Source organism: Dermochelys coriacea, chromosome 3, assembly GCF_009764565.3.
Source record: "Dermochelys coriacea isolate rDerCor1 chromosome 3, rDerCor1.pri.v4, whole genome shotgun sequence".
Lineage (NCBI taxonomy): Eukaryota > Metazoa > Chordata > Testudines > Dermochelyidae > Dermochelys > Dermochelys coriacea.
The window spans coordinates 166,663,868-166,677,316 of NC_050070.1; the positions used below are offsets into that span (position 1 = coordinate 166,663,868).

Below are 13,449 nucleotides of genomic sequence, written 5' to 3' on the forward strand. Positions count from 1 at the left end.
TTATTTTATTCAGTCCCCACATTTTCAGTTTGTACTTAAAGAATTGATTTTTTTATTGACAGCCCATATTCCATTGTAGAGGTCGTTCGGGTGAAAGTTTAAAGTGTTAGTAGCTGGATAAGGAGCAGCTGGGACATTGGCACGCAAAAAGATGTGGGAGGTAGTTTGAGATTGTGGGCTAGAAATATTATTAACTAATTATTTCGGCTAAAGTGAGTTGAAGTTTAAATTATTACATTCAAATTGTCATTTTTAGGGGGTTTAGCATTAACCCAGTGAGATGCTCATACCTTTCAGAACTATTGTTTCATGCTCTCTACAGATTCAGCTAGATTAATATTGCATTGGTTTCCATTTGGTAACTTGTAAAAGGCTTCTTTACAACCATAAGGACCAGAACCCTAATAGTTTAAAAATGAAAATTTATATTCCAGACCATATTTGTGAGAGGAGCAGAACTGCAAAATATGTGGGGTTCTGAACATGAGTTAATCAATAAGAGTTCAAGGGCAAGAATATGTGGGTGGATCAGCACTGGTGGGCTTCAGGAAAGGAGTGGCTTTTAAGGAGGAACTTGAAAGAGAAGAGGGGAGGGCACATGGAGCATACAAGTAAAAGTATGCTACAAGTGACGTCCAAGTGAAGGGGGTGGTATGTGATATGCACCTCAGTACATGATAAGGAGACATGGATGCTGTAACTAGAGAGAGGACTGAGAGTATGGACCTGGCTGAGGATTAAGAGGAGATATAGGCAGGAGTTGGGGACAAAGTGGAATCATGTGGAGCCTTGAAGAGGGGAATTGGAGGAGAAGTTAGTAACAGAGTTGAGGGGAGGGGGGGGTGACACGGTTAGAATGCCAGTGTAATGTACCCTGCAGGTGGGCTTTCCTAAAGCACTAAGTGATATAAGAGCACAAGTTTCACTACAAATCAATGATAATTGTCCTTCTATGTTACTTATAAAGGAATAGTTGTTAGGCACCTAGATGCTTTTGAAAATTCCATTATTAGTGCTTTAGAAAATGCCACTCTGCACCTTTTATGCTAATTTAGGCCAAAATTTCCAAATCTGAGTGCTTGAAGGTATGCTCCTAAATCCTTATGAAGGTACCCATCTATAAAGGGCTTGATTTTCAAAAGTACCAAACACCTTCAACTCCCATTGACTTCACTGAGTGTTCAACACCTCTGAAAATGACTTTAGGCTACCAAGTTGGAAAATGTTGTTCTTGGTCTAAAAATGAGCAGGCAGAGATGGCATTGTTTAATACTCAGGGCCAAATTCATGTAAATTATTGTAGCTTATGCACCAGCATGGTGGAAGGGCAGAGTTAGAGCAGGAAAAGCAACTATTAGGAGAGTATAAGAAAGTGTAAGATAAAACAGCTTTGTTTCATACCTTCCTGTTGGATGCATTTAAGAACTTAAGAACAGCCATACTGGGTCAGACCAATGGTCCATAGCCCAGTATCTTTTCTTCTGGCAGTGGCCACTGCCAGATGCTTCAGAGGGAATGAACAGAACAAGCAATCATTAAGTGATCCATCCCCTGTCACCCATTCCCAGCTTCTGGCAAACAGAAGCTAGGGACACTTCAGAGCATGGTTTTACATCGCTGCCTATCCTGTTTAATAGCCATTGATGGACCTATCCTCCATGAACTTATCCAGTTCTTTTTTGAACCCAGTTATAGTCTTGGCCTTCACAACATCTGGCAAAAAGTTCCACAGGTTGACTGTGTGTTGTGTGAAGAAATACTTCCTTTTCTTTGTTTTAAACCTGTAATTTATTCATAGCCCCCACCCTTGCCTCCCACTGTACAAAATTATACCAAATTGTGATGGAGAAATGTACACCACTTTATACATCACATCTGAATTTGGCCCTAAGACTTTCTGAGCAAAGACAGTAGCAATGGCCACATTGCCCCTTCTATGTACCTGTCAAGGGAGACTGGTAAAGAGGAAAACTGATAGGTTCCCTTTGTGCAGTATTCCCCCACTGGTGGGGCAAAGCTTACCTTATACAAAATTATAAGGGTCTACGGTCCCCAGTACCTGGTGATCCCCCTCAGAGGCCCTGTGCCTTGCACCAACTCCAGGGAACCTCATCCTCCTTTCCAACTTCCTGACAGTGCTGCTCAAATGGAGCCCTCCCACATGATTCATACCCCTAGAACCTTGTCAAGGAAGATTCCATAGGATGGATGGCTCTGTGGAAAAGGTGCTGAATTATCTTTTTATAGGTTTCAGAGTAGCAGCCGTGTTAGTCTGTATTCGCAAAAAGGAAAGGATACTTGTGGCACCTTAGAGACTAACAAATTTATTTGAGCATAAGTGAGCTGTAGCTCACGAAAGCTTATGCTCAAATAAATTTGTTAGTCTCTAAGGTGCCACAAGTACTCCTTTTCTTTTTATAGGATTCCTTGCTGATATCTGGTGGAATGTTAAAAAACAATGCCTGGATCCCTACCCCACTGGAGTTCATTATAGGTGGGGGGGCATGGGGTGTCTGTTGCCACCAAGGAGTGTAGGGTATTGTAGGAGGAATGATATGGCTCCCTGACATTGTATTGAAGAAACCTGAGGGACGTTGGGGGATGTAGAGTGAAAATAAAGAAAAGGTGAGAAATAATTTTCCTTACAGTATCCTGAAAATAGAAATAATCTGGACAATTACCATAGCTGATTAATGACTGTCTGCATTTTGATGATTACCCCCAAAGAAGTGATAAATGTCCATATTATCTGTTCATCAGCTCTCAAATGGTACAGTAGCTCTCCTAATATGGCAATTATTTTTCAAAATCATACCTTGAATCTAAGGCAGTGGGGTAAGGTGAGTTATCTTAAAATAGAGTGCATCAGATCAATAGATTCAAAGATGAGTAGGTTGTGTGGCTTTATGCAGTTTAAACATTTGTGTAGGGAGTCTACCCACACAGAGTATTATTGACAGCTACAGATCAATGCTAATTTTTGATCATTTTCAACCTACAAAAACCTCTTGACCCTGTTACCACCTTTGGGGCACTTCAAGTAGTCAAAAGCAATCACAGTAGACAGAGTAAAACCGTCAGAATTCTTAAGACTCTGAGCAGTCTTGACCACCCCCTAGCAGCAGGCTACTCAGGAGAGGTTAGTCAAGAAGACATCATGCACATTGCATTCTGGATGCCACTGCCTTTCAGCTGCCTGAAACACTATGCTAATTTGTTTCTGGATTTTAAGTGACTTCAGTGTTCATGAATTAAAAAATAAACAAACAAAAGAGGCAATCTGAAGAGAGTCTAAATGCATAAATTATTCATGCTTCATATTCCCTCATTTTATATTTTGAAAGTATGTTAAAACAAGTATGCTATTTTAAATAACTTCTTTGATCATAGTTTACAGTCAGAGCAATGAAATTAGCTGGACAAAGTATTTTTCGTTATCTGTTTATACTGCAACTTAAAATGTGCTAGATACTTTACAGCAGTGGTTCTCAATCAGGGGTACACACATCCCTGAAAGTACGCAGAGGTCTTCCAGGGGGTACATCAGCTCATCTAGATATTTGCATAATTTTACAATGGGCTATATAAAAAGCATTAGTGAAGTCAGTACAAACTAAAATTTCATATAGACAATGACTTATTTATACTGCTTTAAATACGATACACTGAAATGTAACTACAGAATTTATATTCCAATTGATTTCTTTTATAATTACATGGTAAAAATGAGAAAGTCAGCAATTTGTCAGTAGCAGCGTGCAGTGACACTTTTGTATTTTTATGTCTTATTTTGTAAATAAGTAGTTTTTAAGTGAGGTGAAACTTGCGGGTATGCAAGAGAAATTAGCCTCCTGAAGAGGGTCTGTAAAGGTTGAGAACCACTGCTTTACAGAACACACAGAAGGATATGGTCCCTATGTGGAATAGACTTCAAAGTTGTGCAAGGATGCAGCTACAGAGACCGGAGGTCATCCTCATTTTTGAAGGTGTAGTTCTGGACTGCCGGGGGCAGAACAGACTGTGGCTGGCTGCATCTTACAGCAAGAGTTGGTCAGAAATGTTCTGACAAAACAGTTCAGTTGGAAAATGCCAGCACGCCAAACCTAAGTTTTTCACAAAAGTGAGTCAGGTATGATTAACTTTCTCCAAACCACTTCTGAAACCTGCCTGGTTCCCTGGCAGCTCTCTGCCATGCGTTCTGCCCAGGGACTGGGGACCACAGGCTTTGAGGGTCTGCAGCTCCAGGGCAGTCAGCATCACAGGGTTTTCAGGCTCACTGCCCTGGAGCCAGAAGCCGGGAAGCCCTGGGAGGCCCAGCTCCAGCCAGGGGTCTGAGGATATGTCTATACTACAGCTGGGAGATGATTTCCATTGTGGGTAGACAGACTCACAGTAGCTCAGCTTGAGATAGCATGCTAAAAAGAGCATTGTTGATACTGCTGCCCAAGTCCGAGCTTGCACGGCTAGCCCAAGCCATGGCCAGTGCTGCAACATCCACATTGCTATTTTTAGTGAACTAACTCAAGCCAAACTAGTGCAAGTCTCTCTGCCTGTGCTGGGACTCTCACCCCCCAGCTGCAGTGCAGGCATGCGCTCAGAGCCTGGAAATTCTGGGGGCTCTCGGGGCTTACAACTGGCAGTCAAGAAACTTGACTCACATGAGTAGCCCCCATTAAATCTAACAGGAGCACTACTGATGTGAATACAGTTAATTAAACACCTAAGTGTTTGCAGGATTAAGCCTAACATAATGACCTAGTGACTGAGAATAATAAGCCATAAACAGCAAGGATGGGAAGGACAGTGGTTACAGCCATCAGATCTCGCAATTACTCAGTTATGGTTTGCAAACATCTTGATGTTTGTTAGTTTTTAATGGTGAATGAATTCACTCCTTGTAGGCAATATGGAAGCAGTGGATATTTGAATGTGGAGAGTGGGTGGCTTTGCAAACAAGGATTGGGAGGGTGTTCCATTCAATGGCCCTGATCCTGCAATCTGATCCATGGGTGTTGACTTCTGATCTGCAGGGGTGAACTCTTACGATGATACAGAGTTCCACTGAAGTGGGTTTAGTTCTCAATGGGCAGAAGGGGTCCACCTGTGTGAATCAGATTGCAAAGTCAAGACAATAGGGGCTGCATGAACTAGACCCAGAGCTGGAAGGAGTGATGAGAATGCTGTTCCTGGTTTTAAGAAATACCCCCATTCTGTACTTAAATATTCCCAAAGATTGCTGTGATACACTTTGTGTGATGTAGCGTGATTGGCCATTACTATAGAATACCATAATATTTGTGAACTAAAAATCACATGAAAGAATGTTAAATACTATTAAATTAAAGACATAATCATTAAAACATTATTGCACCCTCTTTCCAATGTTATAAAGATCAACTTTTGATCTGAGTCATTCACAGAGGGGGATGTGGGGGATAAAGCCTTAGCAGCCTATTCCAGGAGAACTTCTCCCTAGCATGTTTTAAAAAAAATAATACCTGTAAACATTTTGCTCTTCAAGAAGTGTCTGTAGGAGCCAAGGATACCAGTCATCCCTGGTAAGAATGGTTTTGCAGTCTCCAGAGGACAGGATGAACCACAGGCAGGGAAATCCCTCCATCTCTGTTTTAGTTCAAACACTGGTGAGGACTATAAATAATTAAACATTAGGAGTTAGTGGGAAAGCTATAAAGGATTATTGGAACAATGCAATTTTTCTTTTTATTTAGGAAAATTCTTTATTTTGTAGCATTGTTGCCACTAGAACCATCCCTTGATTGTATGGTTGACAAGAAGCAGCGCCATTGATTTTTGTCTGATGCTTATATTCCTGTATTTGAACCTTCCACAAGCCTTTGTGTAACAACTCAGAAGTGATAATTTAATGTCATGTGGACCCTCCTCTCCCCGCCCCCCGAACCATTGGATGTAAATTTTAGGCTTTTAAAAGTTCTGTTTTAAAGGCTATTAGATAACTGTCCTCGTAAAAACTATTAATACAGATCACAGCCAATTGTAAAGCTAATTTTAATCATGTTTTGTGCCAACATAATTTCTGATGCCAGATTTTTATGCCAAGCATGAACTTCAATTTGAGCTCTGTACTTTAACCTACAGTTCATAATTTTGCATTCAGCTGTATAGGGGTTTGGCTGTGGCAGTTTGAATGCTTCCACTTTCAAGGATCTAAGCCATAAATGTTTATTAAAAGAATCTATAATGAAATCAGTTTTGTTATTTTTTTAATGGCTGCCTTGAGTATGTTGGATGACTGAATGCAGGTTGTTAATCATTAAGTACTCATGTTACAAAAAGCGTTTGATAGTATTGCCATCTAGGGGCTGAACTAAATTCTCCATACTGAAATAAACTGTAATTGAACAGGTGCTGCTATTGACAATATACATATGTTTTTGCTTTATAGCCCACATGCTTTCCATGTTTCTTATGACAAAAGATATTCTAAATGTCCCACAGCAGCCAACACTTTTTTATATATAATGTGTTCGAGGTGATTGCTATTTGCATTTGAGCTTATGCTTTTTTGGCAGTGATGACTGGGAATTCCTAACAAGGAATTATTTTTTTTGCGTTATTAATCTTGTCAGTGTTCGCCCTGTTTAACGGGAAGAGGAATCATTTATCAGAAAAATATGTTTATCATTTGTATTTGTGTCATCTTCAGATTTAATATTCATAATGGTCATTCGGATGTGGTGCTATATTTATCTAAAGCACTAACTCCTTGTGGGGAAATAACTATTTAAATATTTATGATCTAACTTTTAATATTTAAAAAAGAAATTAATATTTCTGTAAAATTTGTATCAGTCTGGTAGCTTAACAAATATTTAAATATTAAACAATTTCTAGTGTTAACATTTAACAACTTAATATGACTTATTGAAGCAAGGAAATTGACTTTAGCAGTTTTTGCTACATAAACTAAATTATCAGTCCTTTTCCTGACATCTATGTAATCAATGAAAAAGCAGAATTAAATATATTAGTGGCTAATGGAAAAACTCCCCCTGGTCCCCGATGAGATTTATATCAAAATTTGTTAGTCCTCCTGCTTATTTCCAGCCATCATCTCTTCAAAGTGGGTTTTTAATATTGTTCTCTATATTTCTGTACGCTACACAGGCCATCATTTTAAGGAAATGTAAAGACCCAAGTACATCTTATCTTGTGAACTTGTTGTTGGGTAACATCTTAACCATGTGACTTATGGGAGACATTTTACTCCATTTCTAATGGTGATTTAACCTTGGGGATTGTTATGTTTTCAATATGGGAACCAAACTGTGCTCTCAGTGATGCTGATGTACATCCAGATTACATTACTTTAATTTGCCAGAATATTATGTGATACCAGTCAGTATGATATTCACATGATTCCTGAATACACTATTGGGGGGGGGGGGTTATTAGGGTGACCAGATGTCCCGATTTTATATGGACAGTCCCAGTATTTGGGGCTTTGTCTTATATAGGTGCCTATTACTCCTTATCCCATCCCGATTTTTCACACTTGCTGTCTGGTCACCCAGTGTGTGATGTACAAAGAGAGCCACTGTGACTAGCATAATACAGATCCTAGAGATCCTTCAAAGTGATGGCCACTCTGGTCCTGATGCAGCACAGCATTTGAGTGCATACTTAACTTTAAGCATGTATGGAACTACTCACATGCTTAAAGTTGAGCATGTGCATAAGTTCTTTGCTAGATAAGATTCAGAGTGCTCTGCACCTTGCAGAATTGAGCTTATTTAGAAGATCTGTGCCCTACAAACCACAAGAGTTTCTATTCAAGGCTTATCTGCAGTAATGCAGAGTCAGTGAGCCCAGCTGCCAGATATGTTACTCTATGAAATGATTGTGATATCTCTAGAGTCAGAGCACCAGTTGCCCAGTCCAATCCTGGTGTAAACCACAAACACTGATTATTGCCATTTAAACTAAATGAGAAAATGTTCTGTATTCCTGTTGCAGGGAACAAAGCAACAGGCTCACTTGTTTGGACTGAAACCTTTTACTATGTATCACATTAACGTTGTGGCTGTAAACAACGCTGGCCAAGTTTCGAGTCCCTGGACTTCTGTGACCACACTAGAAGCTTCACCAAGCGGTCTGAGCAACTTCACTGTAGAGAAAAAAGAGAATGGCAGGGCATTGTTAATTAAATGGTCAGAGCCTTCCAAACCCAATGGAGTAATTAAGGTAATCTTTATCCTGAAACCTCGTTCATCACAGTTTAAAGGAAAATGCCAAATATCATGTCTGAAAACTTTTGGTAAAATTCACTAGACTTAAAAAGGAGTTATTTGAAGACACCCACCCCACACACACACAACTGCGCAAGCATGATGTGGTGAAGAGATTGTCTGAGCAATGCTTACTTTCTAGGTACACGCAAATTCAGATATTTATTGCTACTTATATGCTTTCTTGCAACTGTGAGTATCTAGAACACTGAAGAAATCCTGCCCTTCAAAGTCACAGGAAATAATATTTTAAAAGCTATGTTTTCAGGCCTAATGAGTTTAATATTGTTCTTCATTATATAGAACGGTGTCTGTTAAGTGGATATTTTCAGCTTAATTTAGCCTTATGCCCCACATTAGGTTTTGTTACAACAAAGTTCAATAGAAATGTTGCTATGAAGTTTGGGGGTTTCTTTTAAACAGTTTTTGTTGGGGTGTAAATATTAACCTGCAAGGTTTGTAACCCTTATATTGTGGTATTTGAGAGCCCTGAAATGAAATTGACTAGAAAGTAAATATAATCAAAAGTGAAACTGACTAGTATATTTTCACTGCCCAAGATGAGTGAAATCCAAAAAGCAAACAAATCAGCATTAATTCTGAAAAGTAGATTAAAATATTCTTTCAGTGTTAACAAGCTAAAATGTTGTTAATAAGGAGTTAAGGAAATTAGTTTCTGGATCACAAGTTAATAATCCTTATTAAGTTATGAAGATAAACATTGTATCTAAATAAGTATCTCACCTAGAATTAATTTTCAAATTCTCCAACTGATGATTTCCCTTTCTTTCTTTTTTTCTCTCTCAGACATACAATATTTTAAATGATGATAATATGGAATATAGTGGTTTATCTCGTCAATTCCTGTTTAGACGCCTGGAGCCTTTCACACTGTACACTCTAGTACTTGAGGCTTGTACTGTGGCAGGTTGCACTCGCACTTCACCACAGCCAGTCCAAACAGATGAAGCACCCCCTGCGTCTCAGCTGGCACCTATAATCCAGTCAGTTAATGCTACTAACATTGAACTGAGCTGGTCTGAACCAATTAATGCAAATGGAAAAATAATTCACTATGAAGTTATTCACAGATGCACAAAAGAAAATGCTTCAGGGAACAGAGCAACAACAGAAGAGAAAATTGTTTTCACAGAATATAACACTGAAAATAAAACATTTAAATATAATGATAAAGGTTTACAGCCATGGACAAGGTATGAATATAAAATACGTGCATGGAATTCAGTGGGCTATACTGATAGCTCTTGGTCAGTAGCAAAGACTAGTCAAGCTGCCCCTAAAGGTCTTGCTACACCTAGGTTAACCTATGTATCAGTTAACCCCCATAAAGTGCTCATTTCATGGCTCTCCCCAGAAGAACCAAATGGTGTTCTCCAATCATATAGGCTACAAAAAAATGAGGTTTTCTATCCTTTCAGCTTTGATGCTACTACTTTCAACTATATGGATGAAGACTTACAGCCTTATTCAGTGTACAGTTATGCAATAGTTGCTTGTACAGTGGGAGGTTGCTCTACCAGTGAACCAGCCAAAATCCAAACTCTAGAGGCAGCTCCAGCATTAGTGAACCCTCCATCTCTGCAGGCTATCAGTGCCACTCAGATTAATGCGTCTTGGTCACCACCCCAGATTCAAAATGGAGAAATCACGAAGTACATATTAAAATTAAGTGATGAAGAGTATTATGTTGGGAGAGGTTTATCAAAACTGATTTCAAACCTACAGCCTTGCACACAGTATAATTTCACCCTGGTTGCCTGTTCTAATGGAGGCTGCACATCTAGCATATCCCAATCTGCTTTGACGATGGAGGCTCCACCACTAAATATGGAAGCTCCCACGTTGCTAGTCATAGGATCAGAGTCAATAGAAATCACCTGGAAAACCCCAGCTAATTCTAATGGCAAAATCAAAAATTATGAGCTGAGGAGGGATGGAGCTCTTATTTATTCAGGTCTGGAAACTCGGTACCTTGACTTCACACTAACACCAGGCATGGAATACAGCTACGATGTAACTGCAAATAATAGTCAAGGAAGCACCACTAGCCCACCAGCTAAAATTAGAACCCACCCTTCTGCTCCATCTGGAATGTTACCTCCTCGACTGCAGGCATGGGCCCCAAAGGAGATTTTGGTGTCCTGGGATCCTCCGACAAAAGTCAATGGTGACATAAAAAATTATACAATCTCTATTCGCGAGCCTGCTGAAATGGAAAAGAAAACTGTTGACTTTGACATCTCTCACATTTCTTTTGTTAGACAGTCCTACATTGCAGCAGACCTAAAACCCTACCATAGGTAAGTTCTGAATACTTAGTTTTGTTGAATGAATATCACAGGATCATTCAAAAAGTTTGAGACTGGGTTAGTATTTAAACCTTTCCTAAAGAATGAAAAAGGAGGTTTGAGGGGGGGCCTCACATTTTCTTTCGAACAGACGGTCAGATCCCCAAAGTTCTCATTCCCACAAAGTCTACACTAAGACAAGATAAATAAAAATCAACTGTCTACCTTTTCAGTAGAATGTGCCAGGGACAGGTTGGGGCTCCTTTGCAGACTCAAGCTCAAAGCCTTGACCAAACCCCACATTTTTGCAAGGCAGTTGTATTCAAGAATCTTTTTTCCTTGTTTTATAAACCAAATTAAAATATAAAACAAAGATCTGTGGGGCAGTTCATCTCTGGTGTATCTGCACTAAGGACAGTTGAGTTATACCAGGGATGAATTTGTTTTTTGTAAAAAAGAAAAAGAGTACTTGTGGCACCTTAGAGGCTAACAAATTTATTTGAGCATAAGCTTTCATGAGCTACAGCTCACTTCATCGGATGTAGCTCATGAAAGCTTATGCTCAAATAAATTTGTTAGTCTCTAAGGTGGCACAAGTACTCCTTTTCTTTTTTGCAAATACAGACTAACACGGCTGCTACTCTGAAATTTGTTTTTGTGTGTTTAAAGCACAGACTTGCTGTTTAGATTTTAGTGCAAGCTATATTTAAAATAGTGTACCAGATTTAAATGAGAACAAACTTGCTTGTTTTTCTAAAAGTATCCTTTATTCAAATTCTTGATTATTTAATCACCACATCTTATCTTTTTTTGTAGCAGTTTGTTTTTATTCCTTAAATTGTTGACAACTCTTTCTACAAGGTACCTGTAAATAATCTAAATCCTAAAAGAGACTAATAATATGGTATAGTTAATGTTTTGTAAAATCAAGGCAATAGTCCAAAAAGGCAAAGATTATATGGCTCTTCAAGTACTTTCAATTCAGCTATTATTGTAATTTAGTGATGTTGACCGTTTGATCTCCCTGTGATATTATCTCTGATATGTAAAGAAGGAAATGGAGGCCTCATCAGTGTATAATTTCTTGGAAGCTTTGGAGTCTGGTTTTCGTGCTTTAGTTTGAGCCATTCCCTGGGAGCTCTGCTGGGCCATGTTAGAGCAGCAAAGGGCCAATGACTTTATGCTAATAAATCCACTTTGTAATACCGAATACCTCCAACCTGGCCTTCTGCACCCAAACAAAGACCTTTCTGGCCAACATTAACCCAGTTACATGCTGGTTTATCAATCATCAAGATGCTTCAATCCCAGCCAGCAAAATTTTAACTCACTCAATCAATTATTTTTGTCTTGGAACTGGTCTCTTGCCATTTGGAATGGTGTATCTGTGTGTGTCTCTATTTGATTAATGTTTTCCTTCCTTCCTTTTTTTTTTAATGTGATCTGTTTGTGTCTTTAATACTCTCTCCAGCTGATCATTTACAGAATAGCTGTCAGTCAGCCTTGGAAACCTGTCCCCCTCAATGCGACTGACCTCGGAGCACATGCTCAGTGAAACTTGTCACTACCAGGCCTCACTCTCCAAACTTGGACATAGGGGAAGTAGGATATAAATTCTGTCTGAGTGAGGCAGACCGAGTGGAAGATTGCTGTGCTCTGTGGCCAATGGGGACATTTTTATCTCCTGAGTCTGGATGACAACGAGTGGGTCACAATGTCCATATAATTTCTCTGGCAAGCACTTGTGGAAGACATTTTTTTCTGTTTAATACAAAGAAATGGCAGACTGAGAGAAATTAAAAGCAGACATTTCACTTTAAATGGAAACGTAAACACTACTCTATCACATTTCCATTAATAATGACCCTGTCCAACAGCCCTTTCTCGTCTGGGTGGTCCCATTTATTTTACTCACACAAATGAGGACAGCCACATGAGGGTTGCAAGATCAGACCCACAAGAGGAAATTACATCATCCCTTCACCACGTTAATGTGAATTGCTTTCTTCCTCAAAAATATGGACACAAATAAAGGAAAACTCCTCTCTTTCTAAACTACCTTAATTGATTCTAATCTTATGTGTAGTGCATATGTACAGTTGTAATGCTCTTATTGACTGGTTTCTGATTTGTGTTTCCACAGATATGAAGTACAAGTTCAAGCATGCACATTGCAGGGATGCGCTACTAGTGAATGGGCATCCATACAGACTCTGGAAGCACCCCCTGAAATGCAGCCTTCCCCTCTCATAGAGATGCAGACAAGCTCTGATGGATTCCAGTCAGTCGCGTCTATTCTGTGGAATGGTCCCCAGCAGCCAAATGGGAAAATTTTATATTATGAGCTTTACCAAAGACAAGCAACGCATACCCACATAAATTTAGACCTGGTGCTTGTTTATAATGGGAGTTTAACATCCTTTAAAGATGCCAAGTTGCTGCCTTATACAGAATATGAATATCAGGTATGAAATGAAGTTAGCTATAAGGTGTACAGATATAATTAAGACTTCAGTACACTTCAGTAATAAGAGATGCTTGTTCATTATAATTATAAAATACGTTTAAATTTTAATTGAATTTTAATTTTAATAGTATTGTACTTAAACAATTACTGCACATTTATTTAAAATAGATCAGACCTTGAAGATAACATTCCATAAGGAATAAATTCATTCAATGCTCTTTTTTCATTTCGTAATCAAAATCATTAATTCCAATTTGTGTGCATTTGTCCATCGCTTTAGTGGTACCACCTTATTTTGAAGTGCCAGTTGTTAAAGGGTAACTTGGTCTTGTTAGTAGCTTTATTTCAAATGTGCAAATATTTTTATTTTTACTGTTGCCTTAGATTACCTTTTATAATATGGAAG

The 13,449-nt window shown here is 38.9% G+C and overlaps 1 protein-coding gene across 1 annotated transcript in view; it reads left to right on the forward strand.

Moving 5' to 3' along the window:
- Positions 1-13,449, forward strand: part of USH2A (usherin) — a 590,403-nt gene that overhangs the window by 536,780 nt on the left and 40,174 nt on the right. The window contains 3 exon segments of the mRNA XM_038396580.2: positions 7,996-8,223; positions 9,075-10,588; positions 12,720-13,041. Of these exon segments, the coding sequence (XP_038252508.1) occupies positions 7,996-8,223; positions 9,075-10,588; positions 12,720-13,041 (2,064 nt within the window).